The sequence below is a fragment of the Leucoraja erinacea genome, chromosome 19, assembly GCF_028641065.1.
Source record: "Leucoraja erinacea ecotype New England chromosome 19, Leri_hhj_1, whole genome shotgun sequence".
Taxonomy (NCBI): Eukaryota; Metazoa; Chordata; class Chondrichthyes; order Rajiformes; family Rajidae; genus Leucoraja; species Leucoraja erinaceus.
This window is the reverse complement of record NC_073395.1, coordinates 35,337,597-35,353,459: the sequence shown is the minus strand read 5'-3', so window position 1 is coordinate 35,353,459 and position 15,863 is coordinate 35,337,597. Positions and strand designations below refer to the sequence as shown.

The window sequence follows — 15,863 nt, the reverse complement described above, 5'->3', positions numbered from 1 at the left end:
CCTCACCCACTACCTCCCCTCCCCCCCCCCCTCACCCCTCACCCCCTCACCCCCCCTCACCCCCTACCCCCTCACCCCCCTACCCCCTCACCCACTACCCCCCTCACCCCTACCCCCCTCACCCTCCCTACCCCCTCACCCTCTACCCCCTCCCCACCACCCACCCCCTCCCTACCTAAATAAACACAACCCCCCTCACCCACTACCCTACCCTCACCCTCCCTACCCCTCACCCTCCCCCCCCCCTCACCCCTCCCCCCCCTCACCCCCTACCCCCTCCACCCCCTACCCCCCTCACCCTCCCTACCCCCTCACCCTCAACCCACTACCCCCCTCACCCTCCCTACCCCTCACCCACTAACCCCCTCACCCTCCCTACCCCCTCACCCACTACCCCCCCCACCCCCCTACCCCCTCCCTCCCTACCCCCTCACCCCCTACCCCCCCCCCCCTACCCCCTCCCCCTACCCCCTCACCCCCCTACCCCCTCACCCCACCCCCCCCCACCCCCTCCCACCCCCCCCCTCCCTCCCCCCCCACCCCCTACCCCCCTCACCCCTCCCTACCCCCTCACCCTCCTACCCCCCTCACCCTCCCTACCCCCTCACCCTCCCTACCCCCTCACCCCCTACCCCCTCACCCCCTACCCCCCCCACCCTCCCTACCCCCCCCTCACCCTCCCCTACCCCCTCACCCTCCCTACCCCCCTCACCCACTACCCCCCTCACCCTCCCCCTCCCCCTCACCCACTACCCCCCTCCCCCCTCCCTACCCCCTCACCCACTACCCCCCTCACCCTCCCTACCCCCTCCCCCACTACCCCCCTCACCTCCCTACCCCCCTCACCCACTACCCCCCTCACCCTCCCTACCCCCCCCTCACCCCTACCCCCCTCACCCTCCCTACCCCTCCCCCACCCCCTACCCCCCTCACCCCCCACCCCCCTACCCCCTCACCCCCACTACCCCCTCACCCCCCCTCACCCCCCCCTCCCCCACTACCCCCTCACCCCACCCTCACCCTCTACCCCCTCACCCTCCCTACCCCCTCCCCACTACCCCCTCACCCCCTACCCCCTACTCCCCCTCACCCACTACCCCCTCACCCACTACCCCCCTCACCCCCCTACCCCCTCCCCCCTCCCACCCCCCTACCCCCTCCCCCCCCCACCCCCCTACCCCACTACCCCCCTCCCCCCCCTACCCCCTCACCCACTACCCCCTCACCCTCCCTACTACCCCCCCTCCTACCCTACTCACCCCCTCACCCTCCCTACCCCCTCACCCACTACCCCCTCACCCACTCACCCCCCCTCACCCTACCCCCTCACCCTCCCTACCCCCTCCCTCTACCCCCCACCCCCCCACCCTCCCTACCCCCCACCCACCCCCCTCTCACCCTCCCTACCCCCCCCCTCTCCCCCCTCCCACTCCCCCCCCTCACCCCCCTACCCCCTCACCCCTCCACCCCCCCTCACCCCCCTACCCCCTCTACCCCCCTTCACCCTCCCTACCCCCTCACCCTCCTACCCCCTCACCCTCCTACCTACCCCCTCACCCCCTACCCCCCTCACCCCCTACCCCCTCACCCTCTACCCCCTCACCCTCTACCCCCTCACCCTCCCTACCCCCTCACCCTCCCTACCCCCTCCCCTCACCCCCCCCTACCCCCACTACCCCCTCACCCACCTACCCCCTCACCCTCTACCCCCCTCCACCCTCCCTACCCCCTCACCCCCTCACCCCTACCCCCTCACCCCACTACCCCCTCACCCCTCTACCCCCTCTACCCCCTCACCCTCTACCCCCTCACCCCCTCACCCCCTACCCCCTCCCCCCCTCACCCCTACCCCCTCACCCACCCACCCCCCCTCACCCCCCTACCCCCTCACCCCCTCACCCACCTACTACCCCCTCACCCTCCCTACCCCCCCACCCCCCCTACCCCCCACCCCTCCCCCACTACCCCCTCCCCCCTAACCCCCTACCCCCTCACCCCTACCCTACCCCCTCACCCCCTACCCCTCCCCCTCTACCCCCTCACCCCTACCCCCCTCACCCACTACCCCCTCACCCACTACCCCCACCCCCTCACCCCTACCCCCCTCCCCTCCCTACCCCCCCCCCCACCCCTACCCCCTCACCCTCTACCCCCTACCCCCCCTAACCCACCACTACATCCCCCCCCAACTACTACCGCCTCCCTATCCCCCTCCCACCCCTACTACACTACACCCTCCTCTCTCCCCCCCCCCACAGGCCGGTCCTTCCCCCTCCCCCAGGCTCCCCAAGTTCCCAGTCGCACCAGGCCGCGGTCGGCCGGGCGAGGCGAGGCGGCGCCGCTCGCTGCTCCTACCTGAAGGCCATGTTAGCGGCGCCTCGCTGCGGCCCAGCGATCCCCGAGCGACCAACCGCCAGCCAGCAACGGCCGCTATCGCGCCGGGAAGCGGGGACTCGACTCCAGCGGGCGCGCCCTCTGCCGGCGGCGAAACGTCACTGGCTCCGCTATAGGATCTTTGCTGGTTCCTGAGGGCTGGAGTAACTCAGTGAGTGAGACCGGCAGCGTCTCTGGAGAGAAGGAATGGAGGACGTTTCGGGTCGAGACCCCTCTTCACATTCCTTGGTGATGTGAAGGAAGGAATTGCAGATGCTGGTTTACTCCGAAGATAGACACAAAGTACAGGGGTAGCCCAGCGGGTTAGGTAGCATCCATGGTGATGGTTGGGGTCAGGACCCTGGTTGTAGGAGAGGAGGAAGGAAAGGTCGAAGAGTGGAGGGGCAGGACAAAGCATTGCAGGTAATTGGTAAAGGCAGGCAAGGGTTTTTTTTTATTGAAGGGCAGATAGTTGATCAAAGGCCAAAGATACAAATAAAAATATGCGACAAAAGGAATGAAGAGTTGTTAATTGTGAAATTAGAAGAGGAAGAAATGATGAGGCATATGATCAGAAGACATAGGAGCAGAATTAGGCCATTCGTCCAATCAAGTTTACTCCATGGACTACAGGGGAGGAGGGAAAGAAAGAGGGTATGGGGAGGGGGGTGGGTTAGCGGTTAGAGTCCCACTAAGGGGCTTTTTTCGGCGACTGCCAGCCACACAGTCACAGGGGTGTCACCTGTATGCCCATAGGCAGTCTCCTCAGAATCGTAGCGTTTTTCTTGTCGCCGCTAGATTTTGAAATATTCAAAACTTTTCGGTGAGTCGTAGACCGTGGGCTTGTCATAGCTTGTCTTGTCATAGGTGCTGTCGTAGGTTGTTGCTGGTGCTGACTGGTGAATTCCATTGTCGTAGTTGCCGGCAGTTGCCTAAAATATCGCCTAAGTGGGACAGGCCCATTAGTCCAATCGCCAGTTTTTCGGTGACATGCTACGACTATGACAGTCACTGCAGTCACCTAAAATTTGCCTAGTGTGACAGGCTCTTTAGAAGCTAACTAAAATTGGAGAATTCAACATTCATACCATTGGGTTGTAAACTATTCAAACAAAATATAAGGTGCTGTTCATCCCAGTTTTCATGTGGCCTCACTCTGGCAATTGAGAGCACCTCAGGAGGAACAGCATCTCATATTTTGTTTGGGCAGCTTACGCCCCAGCGGTATGAATATTAACTTCTCTATCCAAGCAACCCTTGCTTTTCCTCTCTCTCCATCCCTCCCACTTCCCAGTTCTCCAACTAGTCTGACTGTTTCCCGATTACATTTTATCTGCTTTGTTATCACATTTTAGCTAACAATGATATATTCTACATTTTCCTATAACCACATCTCTTTTGATCTAATTTTCACACCTTAGCCATCCTTATCTCTGTGTCTCTCTCCCCTGACTCTCAAGTCTGAAGAAGGGTCTCGACCCAAAATGTCACCCATTCCTTCTATCTATTGATGCTGCCCGTCCTGCTGAGTTACTCCAGCATTTTGTGTCTATCTTGGTTATAACTGTAACCTTGTTTGATTGTTTGCATGGTACATATTTCTAGCAGGATTACTGTGACCAGTGGTGTATCAATGTCGTACATGGTAAATGGTAGGGAATTGAAGAATGTAGGTGAACAGAGGGATCTGGGAATAACTGTGCACAGTTCCCTGAAAGTGGAATCTCATGTAGATAGGGTGGTAAAGAAAGCTTTTGGTGTGCTGGCCTTTATAAATCAGAGCATTGAGTATAGAAGTTGGGATGTAATGTTAAAATTGTACAAGGCATTGGTGAGGCCAATTCTGGAGTATGGTGTACAATTTTGGTCGCCTAATTATAGGAAGGATGTCAACAAAATAGAGAGAGTACAGAGGAGATTTACTAGAATGTTGCCTGGGTTTCAGCAACTAAGTTACAGAGAAAGGTTGAACAAGTTAGGGCTTTATTCTTTGGAGCGCAGAAGTTAAGGGGGGACTTGATAGTGGTTTTTAAAATGATGAGAGGGATAGACAGAGTTGACGTGGAAAAGCTTTTTCCCACTGAGAGTAGGGAAGATTCAAACAAGGGGACATGACTTGAGAATTAAGGGACTGAAGTTTAGGGGTAACATGAGGGGGAACTTCTTTACTCAGAGAGTGGTAGCTGTGTGGAATGAGCTTCCAGTGAAGGTGGTGGAGGCAGGTTCGTTTTTATCATTTAAAAATAAATTGGATAGTTATATGGATGGGAAGGGAATGGAGGGTTATGGTCTGAGCGCAGGTATATGGGACCAGGGGAGATTATGTGTTTGGCACGGACTAGAAGGGTCGAGATGGCCTGTTTCCGTGCTGTAATTGTTATATGGTTATATGGTATCATAAAGATCCAGGTAGTGGCCACCAGGCAATAAAATCAGAAAATGAAGGTTGTAGAAACAGCAAATAACACGTTACTGGATTGACCAAAAGCAAATGGATTTTTTAAACAAGGCTATATTTGTAGCACAGGAAGGTTATCGAATGAAAGAGATCAAACAAGTTTCCAATACATTTCTAAAAGGCAGATTGATTTTTATCTACTCAGCATACTGGCCATTTCAAATTTACTTCCTGGTTGTCCGTGCAGGCAAGTCCTGAACTGAATATACAACGAAGTGTTGGTGCTGGAGTAATTCAGCAGATCAAGCAGCATTTTTGGAGAACATGGATAGATGACGGTTTAGTTGGGACTCTTGTTCAGACTGATGGGGGGAGGGGGGAGCTAGAAAAGAGGATGGGCAGGACAAAGCCTGGCGAGTGATAGGTGGATACAGGTAACAGGGGGTTTTGATAGGCAAATGCTTGGAGAATTCAATGTTCAAAGCATTAGGTTGTAAGCTAACCATGGAATATGCAATGTTGTTCCTCCAGTTTGCCTGTGGCCTCACACTAACAATGGAGAGGGCCCGAGACAGAAAGATCAGTGCGGAATGGGAAGCGGAGTTAAAATGGTTAGCAAACGGGAGATCCAGCATGTATTGGCGGACCATGCGCAAGTGTTTGGCAAAATGGTCGCTAAGTCAATGCTTGGTCTCGCCGATGTAGAGGAGGCCACATTGGGAAGGCCAAATGCAGATGAGGTTAGAAGAGGTGCATGCGAATGTCTGTCTCACCTGGAAGATCTGCTGGGGTTCCCGGATGGATGTGAAGGAGTAGTTATAGGGACAGGTGCTACATCTCCTGTGGTGGCAGGGGAAGGTACCTGGGGAGGGATTGGTTTGGGTGGGAAGGGATGAATGTCGGTAGGCAGGAGCTAGGGAGGGTAGATTGGGAGCAGTTGTTATTGGCTGTCCACAATTGTTTAAGGACAGTGTGGGCAAGTTGGGCCAAAGTGTAGGATTAAAGTGTAGGATTAGTATGTTCCATTAAGGAGGAGAGATAAGAACGGCAAGGCAAGGGAACCGTGGATGACTAAGGAGATTGTAAACTTGGTCAGGAACAAAAAGGAAGCATATTTTGGGTTTAAGAAGTTGGTATCAGATGGGGCTTATTTGGAATATAAAGCAAATAAGAAAGAACTCGTGGGCAATTACAAGGGATAAAAGAGAGTTTGATTAATGAAAATCCCAAGGCTTTCTAAATGTATAGTTAAAACAAAGAGGGTGACCCGGGAGAAGGTAGGACTGTTCAAGACTGTTGAAGGTACCTATGCTTTGAGTCAGAGGATGTAGGCGAGTTGCTAAGAGCACTTCACGTCTTTTACCAAGAATACAAATATGCTAGGGCAGTTTGAGATTGAGGAGGAGCTGGAGCTGAGGCTCATGAAGAACATTAAGATGATATGTCCCCAGGGCTTGTTGGGATCTATCCCAGGTTATTGAGGTAGGCAGGAGAGAATGTGGGAGACTTGACAAGTATCTTTGTTCCTTCTCTGTCCACAGACTGGAGGACTGGAGTGTGGCCAATTCTGTCCTTTGTTTAAGAAGGGGAGAGAACCCAGGGAACGATAGGCCGGTAAGCCTCACACCAGTGGTCAGGAAACTATTGGAGAGAATTCTTCGAAATAGGGTTTACTCCCATTTGGAAGAGAATGGGCTAATTAGGGATAGCCAGTGCAGCTTTGTACGCAGCAGGTTGTTTCTAACTAACTTGATTGAATCTTATGAGGTGACAAAGGAGATTGATGAAGGTTGGACGTTGTATACATGGATTTTAGTAAGGCTTTTGATGAGGTCCCTAATAGTTGGTTGATTCGAAGATCAAGATGCACGGGATTCACAGTAACTTGGAAGTATAGATTCAGAACTGACTTATTCATAGTAGACAGGGGTTGCAATGGAAGATATTCTGGCTGGAGGTCTGTGACCAGTTGCAATTGGTGGAGTTGCAGTGAGGAAGACTGTCAGAAGATATAGCGGGATCTTAAAGCTCTGCGGTGAGGAAGAGCCGATCCTGGACTGACTCTGGACTCTGGTCCTGTCCACGGGGGGGAAGTGGAGGAGGACTGGCCAAATTTTGTGCCTTCCACCACAGTGATGATTGCTGTGGTGGATGTTTGTGTTACAGTTTTCTTGTGGTTGTGTGTTCTTTATTATTGTACTGCTGCTGACAACCCAAATTTCCACCGACCCTGGTTGTGTGGCAATAAATTATATCTATCTATTATATCTATCTATCTATCTATATAGATCAGCTGCATAAATGGACAGTGAAATGGCAGGGAGTTTAATCCAAGCAAGCATGAGGTGTTACACTTTGGGAGATTGAATGCAAGAGGAGAGTATACAGTTAATGGCAAGACCCTTAACAGCATTGATGTGCAGTGGAATGTTGGTGTCCAGGTTCATAGCTCCTGACGGTGGTAACACAAGGTGCTTGCCTTTATTGCTAGCGGCATTGAGTATGAGAATCAGAAGGTCATAATGCAGCTCTGGCGGCTTTGGTTAGGCCACATTTCGCGCAGTTCCGGTTGCCCCATTATAAGAATGATGTGGAGGCTTTAGAGAGAGTGCAGAGGAGGTTTACCAGAATGATGCCTGGATTAGAGAGTTTCAGCTACAAAAGAAGGTTGGGTGAACTTGGATTGATTGCCATAGATAGGGTAGACAATCAGAACCTTTATTCCAGAGTGGAAATGTCCAACACTAGAGGGCATAGCTATAAGGTGAGAGGGGGGAAAGTTTGATGGAGAAGTGCAGGGCAATTTAAAAATATATATTTTTTAAACACAACAAAATAGTTGTCAACAAAATAGAGAGAGTACAGAGGAGATTTACTAGAATGTTGCCTGGGTTTCAACAACTAAGTTACAGAGATAGGTTGAATAAGTTAGGTCTTTATTCTCTGGAGCGCAGAAGGTTAAGGGGGGACCTGATAGAGGTCTTTAAAATGATGAGAGGGATAGACAGAGTTGATGTGGACAAGCTTTTCCCTTTGAGAATAGGGAAGATTCAAACAAGAGGACATGACTTCAGAATTAAGGGACAGAAGTTTAGGGGTAATATGAGGGGGAACTTCTTTACTCAGAGAGTGGTAGCGGTGTGGAATGAGCTTCCAGTGGAAGTGGTGGAGGCAGGTTCATTGGTAAAATAAATGGGATCATCTATATATCTATAAAACTCTGGGGCCATCCGACCGACTGCCGACCGGCGCTCTTCCTGCCTTTCGATTCGTGCCCGATACTCGCAGATGTCCAATCGGAATGGCCGATGCTCGCAGATGTCCAATCGGAATGGATTCATTTGCATGTACGGCTGCTGGCTGCATTTCTTCCTTTGATTCATTGCCACGCCCAATCCAGACGCTTAATCTCCGAGATATTTTCCATTTCGGTAGAGATTTCGCTTTTCTTTCTAAGTATCCGCTCCTCATTTCATTTCGTCGTGTTGAAGTACACGTTTTTAATCAAATCCTTCTCCCCCCCACCCCCAAGTATTTCAAAAATAAACAGGCTTCTCCATTTACATGTCAGCTTCCAACACACTTCGAAACAAAGTTGCAAGACAGGAACACTGAACTTTTCACTGCTGCAGCAGGCAGGGGAGGTGCCATTGGATTTTTTTTTAAAGAGGCAGGGCAGTGCTGGAATCTTACTTTTGGGAACGGCTTCAGTTCCATTGGAGGAGACGGGTGCATGGTGGAATATTGGATTGGGGGATCATACCATTGGGGGAGCAGACCCAACGGGTCTGCACTTGGTCTAGTTTAAAAATAAATTGGATAGGCATATGGATGAGAAGGGAATGGAGGGTTATGGCATGAGTGCAGGCAGGTGGGACTAAGGGGAAAAAAAAAATTGTTCGGCACGGACTTGTAGGGCCGAGATGGCCTGTTTCCGTACTGTAATTGTTATATGGTTATATGTTATATAACACATTGGTGAAGGCCTGGAACACATTGCCAGGGGTGCTGGTAGAAGCAGATGCAATAACGGCATTTAAGATGCTTTGCCATAGGCACATGGAAGTACAAGGAATAGAGTGATATGGATTATGTACAGATCAGTTTAACTTGGCATTAGTTTTTGGTGCAAAACATTGTGGGCTGAAAGGTTCATTCATGTACTGTACTGTTCTATAACATCTTCTAATTAAACAACACATGGAGCCATTTCTACGGTAGTGATAGGGTACAAGATCCTACAATCCGTACGCCCAGGAATTGATATATTCGACAGACTTTCTAATCATGCCTCTGTAAACACCTCAGTAAAGGTGACTACAGAAGCATGAGGGAGGGACTGGCCAAAGTTGATTCTAAATGGACCCTAGCAGGAATGACTGCGGAGTTGGGAAGACGATTCTGGGAATAATTCAGAAGACGCAGGATCTTTTCATCGCAAAGAGGAAGAAAGATTCTAAGGAAAAAATTATGTGACTGTAGCTGACAAGAGAAGTGAAAGACAGCATAAAATTAAGAGAAGGCATATAATGTTGAAAAGATCAGTGGGAAGCTAAAGGCTTTTAAAAAACCACAGAAGGTAACTAAAAAGGCCATACCGGGAAAAAAAAATGAAACTAAGCTAGCCAATAATACAAGAGAGGATAGCAAAGGTTTCTTCGCATACATAGAGTAAGAAAGAGACGAGGGTGGACATAGGACTGCAGGAAAATCATGCTGGAGAAGTGATAGCAGGGAATAAAGAAATGGCAGATCAATTGAATGCGTTTTTTGATAAGGTGTGACGTGATGCTGTTAAAGATGAGAGCCCATGGTATTAAAGGGAAGATGGGTAAGTTAGCTGGATGGCAGAAGGCAAAGAGTGGCAATAAAGGGAGCTTTCTCTGCTTGTCTGCCTGTGACCAGCGATGTTCTGCAGAGGTTGGTGCTGGGGCTGCTACTTGTGGCCAAGTTTACGGATGATATAAAGACCGGTGGAGAGGCAGGTAGTGCAGAGTAAGCAGGGACTTTTCAGAAGGACTGGAGAGATTAGGAAAGTGGTCTAAGAAGTGGCAGATGGAATACAGTCTAGTGGACTATTTTCTAAATGGGGATTGAATTTAGAAATCAGAGGTGCATAGGGACTTGGGAATGTTGTTCCAGCACTTTCCTCACAATTTAAAATGATTAGAAGTTGTAGTATGTAACTGTAATCTCGGAAGTAAAGATACATTACCAGAGTAAGAAATTCTGGTTTATCGTCATTTATTAAATTCCTGGTTTGGATTTTTTTCTGCAGTAGCTCAATTCCCCAATTTCAATAGCCTCCTACCCCATATGCACACATTTCCACCACTATTACTCTCTCCTTCCCACACTCATTTTCCACCTCCGAGTCTCCCATTTCCATTTTATTCCCCCTCCCAATCACTTTATATCCACCCCTCTGGCTTTACATTTCAAACTTCCTTTTCTCCCCTGATCAGATAATTTTTTGTCTCCTTTTCACCTTAGTCCTTGGCAGTTGCTTTGCTCATTTACCAATATCCCCCATCCTTCTCCTGCATCCACCTATCATTTGCCAGGATTTGTCCCACCCCCACCTCTCTTTTCCAGCTTTCTCCCACTACTCTAATCAGTCTGAAGAAAGATCACAACCTCAAACATCCATTGATTCTCTCCACAGATGTTGTTTGACCCGAGTTCCTCCAGCACTTTGGGTTTTGTTTAAGATTCCAGCATCTGAGGATACTTGTAGCTCAATTCTTGCCAGTAGTAAATGTGGGCAGACTTGGAAAGAATACTTATCCTATACAAAGGCAGAAATAACATTTGTGATTATCCTCCATTAGCATCCTTATAATCATCAACGTGGGAAATATGATGTTACTAATACAACCAACCTATTAGAATTAGACAGATCTAAACTGTTCTATTACGTTTCCTTTTGACAATTAGAGAATCTTATTGACTGCAGAACTTTTGAACCAAGTCTAACATCACAGCAATGGATTAGTTCCACAAATAATCACTTGCCTATAGGAGGCATTTTATAGTTGTGCCACAGCATGAGTTCAAGTTGTAGGAGTACAATGGCAAAAGTTAGTCCTATAAAAGGAAAATGTGAGTAAATCCTTTCTTTCCCCTAATTTACAAAATGAGAGCAAAAACTATGTTTGCATATTATAGAAAAAACATGCTTATAATTAAAGGGTTTATTAATGCAGAAGAATTTCAGGGATTAGGAATAGCAACTAAAATGATTCCCTGGCTCATTCTATATTAATCAATTTATTTTGTGGCATAATACCAATGCAAGTACAAACTAAAAGTTAAAAGTAAACAATCAGATATAGTATTTTCCATCAATACCAAGCACACAGCCTGCTCCAAGGTGATGCTTTTAGAAACATAGAAAATAGGTGCCGGAGTAGGCCATTCGGCCCTGTGAGCCAGCACCGCCATTCAATACGATCATGGCTGATCATCCAAAGTCAGTACCCCGTTTAGATCAAAACTTCTAAAATGTAACCACTACAAATTCATGAACACACACAACAGTATTAATTGTACACAATGTTACCGTTACAAAAGTTAAACAGGTACTTTATTTACTTGCAGTTAAAACATGACAAAACATTCAAGTGGCAGATAATCATAATGCAAGCCCTTGCACAGCAATCTAAATTTATGGAACAGAAGAGGTTATTCAAAAAATTGCACTCTATGGAAATTAAGGCTTTATAAGTTTGCATTTGGCTACCTTAAAGCATCTGTAGCATTAATTTTCAATTTCAAATACCGTGGCTCAATTCCTCAGATAATCTTCTATCCAAATATTAATGTACACAAAGTATTCAAGGCATTATAAAATAAGATCAGCAGAACTTAGGCTATGTAACCAATTACACTCAAATAATTATTCTCACATTTACCATCAATACCCACAGTACTCTTCCACTTAGAAACATTTCAACAAAACAGTACACGCGTAACATAACCACTAACAGGCAATGTCTAATTCAATGTATATTTGGTACTGGTAATTACAAATATGCATAAGCAAGCAGAATTACAGTGAGAACCTACAGCTCAGGAGCATTTCGATCTCCAAACAAAGTCGCAAAATCTTAAAATATGTTAAAATATATATTTCCGATGTAGACCCGCACTGTACAATCCATATAAACATTGTTCCTTATGTAAACAAAAAGGAAACTGACAAGGAAAGACATTTTCTGAAAATGTTAACAGCTATTTAAAAGGCAATATTATAGAACAGACAAAATATAAATGAGACAAAACATACATATTCTATACAGAGTAACTATTTCCACAGGTCATTTTAAAATAAAAAATAATAATTTTAATAGCTTTCAATGATCAGAGCGCAATTATACACGAGAACGATTATCTTGTATCTCCATTTTAAAGAAGATACAAATATCAAATAAGCAGTTGGTTGTGAGAAATCATCTAAAGAGATCTTTGGACTTCCATCTAAATGATGCTAAAATAGTGGAGCTTTCAGTAAATTACAATTTGTCTTTGCCAAAAAAGGAATTTCTACTAATTATAAGTTTAATACAACATTGGTAAAAGGTATGCTTCCTCCCTTATGATCAGTAATAACACTGAAAGTAGGATACAGTTTAACAGTTGCCTACGAATAGAATGTTTTGAAGTAAAAAATAGCTTTCTGTTCTTTGTGCAAAATGACTTGGGAGCTTTCATCCGTTTGTTGAAAGGTACCACCACAGGAAAGTCCATTTTTCAATTGTCATTGGGTTCACTAAAGTGGAATGCTGGCACTGTCAAAATGAGAGATGGTTCATCAGATCTAGGAGTTAAACAAGGGAAACTTTAGTAAGTTAAATTTTATTTTTTAAATAGGTGATTATTAAGACCCAAATGCCAATCCTTTTGATGTCCGACCTGAAAATTATCAACCTTCTCAAAATACACTGAAATATCTTTTTTCAGAACCCATTTCCATTGTTTCATCCTTTCTTAGTCATATGGCATAGAAAAGGTCCTTCAGCCCAACTCGTCCATGCTGACCAAGATGCCCCATCTGTTAGTCCAATATTCCTGTATTTAGCCTATGTCCCTCTAATCCTTTCCAATCCATGTACCTGTCCAAGTGTCTTTTAACTGTTGTTATTTTACCTCCCTCAACTATCTCATCTAGCAGCTCATTCCATATACCCAGTACCCTTAATGAAAAAGTTGCCTCTCAGGTTCTTATTAAATCTTTCCTCTCTCACCTTAAACTTATGACCTATGGTTCTCCATATCAATTCCACTTATGATTTGATCCACCTTAAGCTGGAAAGAATACAGTGGATTCATAAGGATGACGCCATGACTTGAGGGCCTGAGCTATAGGGAGAGACTGGGCAGACTAGGACTTTCTTTCTTGGAGCGCAGGAGGCAGAGAAGTGATCTTATAGAGGTGTATAAGATCATGAGAGGAATAAATAGGGTGATTATTATCCATAGGGGAATCAAGAATCAGAGGACACAAGTTTAAGATGAGAGGGGATAGATTTAATACAAACCTGAAGGGCAACTTTGTCACACAGAGGCTGGTGTGTATATGGAATGAGCGTAGATGGTGCATCTTGGTCGACATGGGCAAGCTTGTCCGATGGGCCCATTTCCGCACTGTATAACTCTATGACCTCTATAAGATCAACCCTCAGCATCCTGCGTTCGATGGGATAAAGTTCTAGCCCAACCAACCTTTCCCTGTAGCTCAGGCCCTCAAGTCCTGGCAACACCCTCATAAATCTTCTCTGCACTCTTTTCAGCTTAATGACATAATTCAGATATATTCCATATTGTTACTTGAAATCTTCAGTACAAATAAGAAAATAACTTAAATGTTTTCCCTATGTTTATATCAATATACACCAATATAAAATTTGTCTCAAGTGCTTTTCATTATCATCAATACATACTTGGGAGTTTCTAAAAACTTTCAAATAAATTAAGCAATTTAATAATTGGGTTAATCAACATATCTTTGCTTTACAACATATCTTCTGGCATTATGACCAGCATTTATATTAACACTTTCAGAAAATCGTTTTTGTTTTACATTGAACAATTCTGCGAGTCTGGAACAAGAGAAATTAACCAGGGACGGTGATGTTTTACACCACCTTCCACTACTGGTCCAGCAGGATGACTAGCAGATGGAAAGTGTGACATCCAATGGAATTGGCCCTTGAAACAAGCCTGTTTCTTTAAAAGACTGCAAGCAGAAGGGAGTGAATGAGATTAAAGGAAGGAGGTTTTCATTTTTTTTTTTATACACACAATGTTACATGGTATTCAGTTTACACAAGTTCATAAGGTTTTCTGTATTATTAGCCAAGAAAACCACAACTTTAAAGTTTCCTTTGTACAGAACATTCATCAGGTTGAAATTTAACGGAACCCTTCAGAATATTGGCAAACGGAGTCATTTGGCACCAATGGATGTACACATAAATTAGAAGAGAACCACTTACTATGCCGCGTAAAACAAAATTGTCCTCTATGTCTCCTTTAAACTTTCCCCCTTTGACATTCAAGCTATGTTCACTAGTATTTGACATTTTCTCCCTGGGGAAAACATTCTAATTGCCAACCCTATCCATTCCTCTCAATTTTATAAACATCTATCATGTCATCATTCAGCCACCGATTTTTAGAGAAAACAATCCCAGTTTGTCCAACCTCTTCTTAAAGCTAACACCCTCTAATGCGGGAGCATCCTGTCAAACTTCTGCACTCTCTCCTAAGCTTCTAAACCAGTAATTGGGCAATCATAACTGCATAGAGTACTCTAAATGTGGTCTAGCTAAAGCTTTACAAAGATATGGCACGTGTTTCTGACACAATTATGAAGGCAAGCATACCCAACGCTTTCTTTACCATTTTACCTACCCGTGTTGCTACTTTCAAGGAGCTATGGACTTTGAACCCTAGACCCCTCTGAACATTAGTGTTGTTAAGGATCTTATCATTAACTCCTTACATTAGACCTCCCAAAGTGCCTGGTTTAAACTCTCTCTGCTGTTTCTCTCCCACATCTGTAACTGATCTATACCCTGCTCGATCCTTTGACAAACCTTTTCACAGTCTGCAACTTCACCAATTTCTGTGTCTTCTGTAAACTTGCTAACCAACCCATCTACAGTTTTGTCCAAGTCATCTAAATAGATCACAAGCAGCAGAGATCCAAGCACTGATCACCACTGGACACACACCTCTAACCAAAATAACAGCTTTCCACCACTAAGAGTAGTGGTATGGGGAAGCCAATTGTGAATCCAAACTATCAAGACACCATGGATCCCATGCGTCTTAATGTTCTGTATTAGCCTGAAGGACCTTGTCTAATGCCTTACTATAGCTCATGTAGATAATATTCACAGCCCTACACTTATTGATCATCTTTGTCAGCTCCTCAAAGCCCATTCAAGTTTGGTAGACTTGACCTATCCCGTACATCACCAAGCTGACTACCTTTAATGAGCCTATTCACTTCCAAATACAAGTAAATCCCAAGAATTCTCTTCAATAGCTACCTTATCATTGACGTGAGGCTCACCTGCCTATAATTTCCTGTATCATCTCTATATCACTTCTTTAAATGAACAACATTGGTTACTCTCCAGTGCTCTAGCACCTTGCCTATGGCTAGGAAGGATACAAAGATGTCATCAAGGACTTAGCAATCTCCTCTCTTGCTTATCTCAAAAACCTGAGAGATTCCATCAGGTCCACCTTTCATTCTCTGCACGAGACCCAACACCACCATCTTCTTGATCCCTATCATCCATGTCCTTTTGCTCAGTAAACACCAGAGCAGTCAAGTTTTGCCAGAGCATTTCAGCATTTTAGTACCTGAAAATCAGTATTATGCTGAGGAAATCAGTATTTTTACACGGTGCCATTTTGCTGAAAAAAGTGTTATTTTTCTATGTGCGGTCACACCCATGTAAGAGTACAAGAATGCATAACCTTGCTACCAATTGACATGTCTTCTACGCACCTTACTTGACAGTGCATTCATTGCCATCTATTTGTATACTGCTGTTTGAATGGCTGCTTCCTGCTT

General features: G+C 46.1%; 2 protein-coding genes and 1 long non-coding RNA gene across 4 annotated transcripts in view; 1 reads left to right on the top strand and 2 right to left on the bottom strand.

The window, feature by feature from the left end:
- nup107 (nucleoporin 107) overlaps positions 1 to 2,498 on the bottom strand; it is a 42,892-nt gene extending 40,394 nt beyond the window's left edge. The window contains exon 1 of the mRNA XM_055650826.1: positions 2,356 to 2,498. Within this exon, the coding sequence (XP_055506801.1) occupies positions 2,356 to 2,366 (11 nt within the window). The 5' untranslated portion in view covers positions 2,367 to 2,498. The remainder of the gene's footprint in view (positions 1 to 2,355) is intronic.
- A 66-nt stretch (positions 2,499 to 2,564) lies between these two features.
- Positions 2,565 to 15,863, top strand: part of LOC129706490 (uncharacterized) — a 41,073-nt gene continuing 27,774 nt past the window's right edge. The window contains exons 1-2 of the long non-coding RNA XR_008725067.1: positions 2,565 to 2,701; positions 6,313 to 6,385. This is a non-coding gene — a long non-coding RNA (uncharacterized LOC129706490). The remainder of the gene's footprint in view (positions 2,702 to 6,312; positions 6,386 to 15,863) is intronic.
- Positions 11,330 to 15,863, bottom strand: part of LOC129706489 (ras-related protein Rap-1b) — a 48,786-nt gene continuing 44,252 nt past the window's right edge. Inside the window, exon 9 of one of the 2 annotated variants that reach the window (XM_055650828.1) lies at positions 11,330 to 12,561. The gene's annotated coding sequence lies outside the window, so the exon portion shown is untranslated. Of the gene's footprint in view, positions 12,591 to 15,863 lie in introns of both variants that reach the window. The other variant, XM_055650827.1, reaches the window with a different exon arrangement.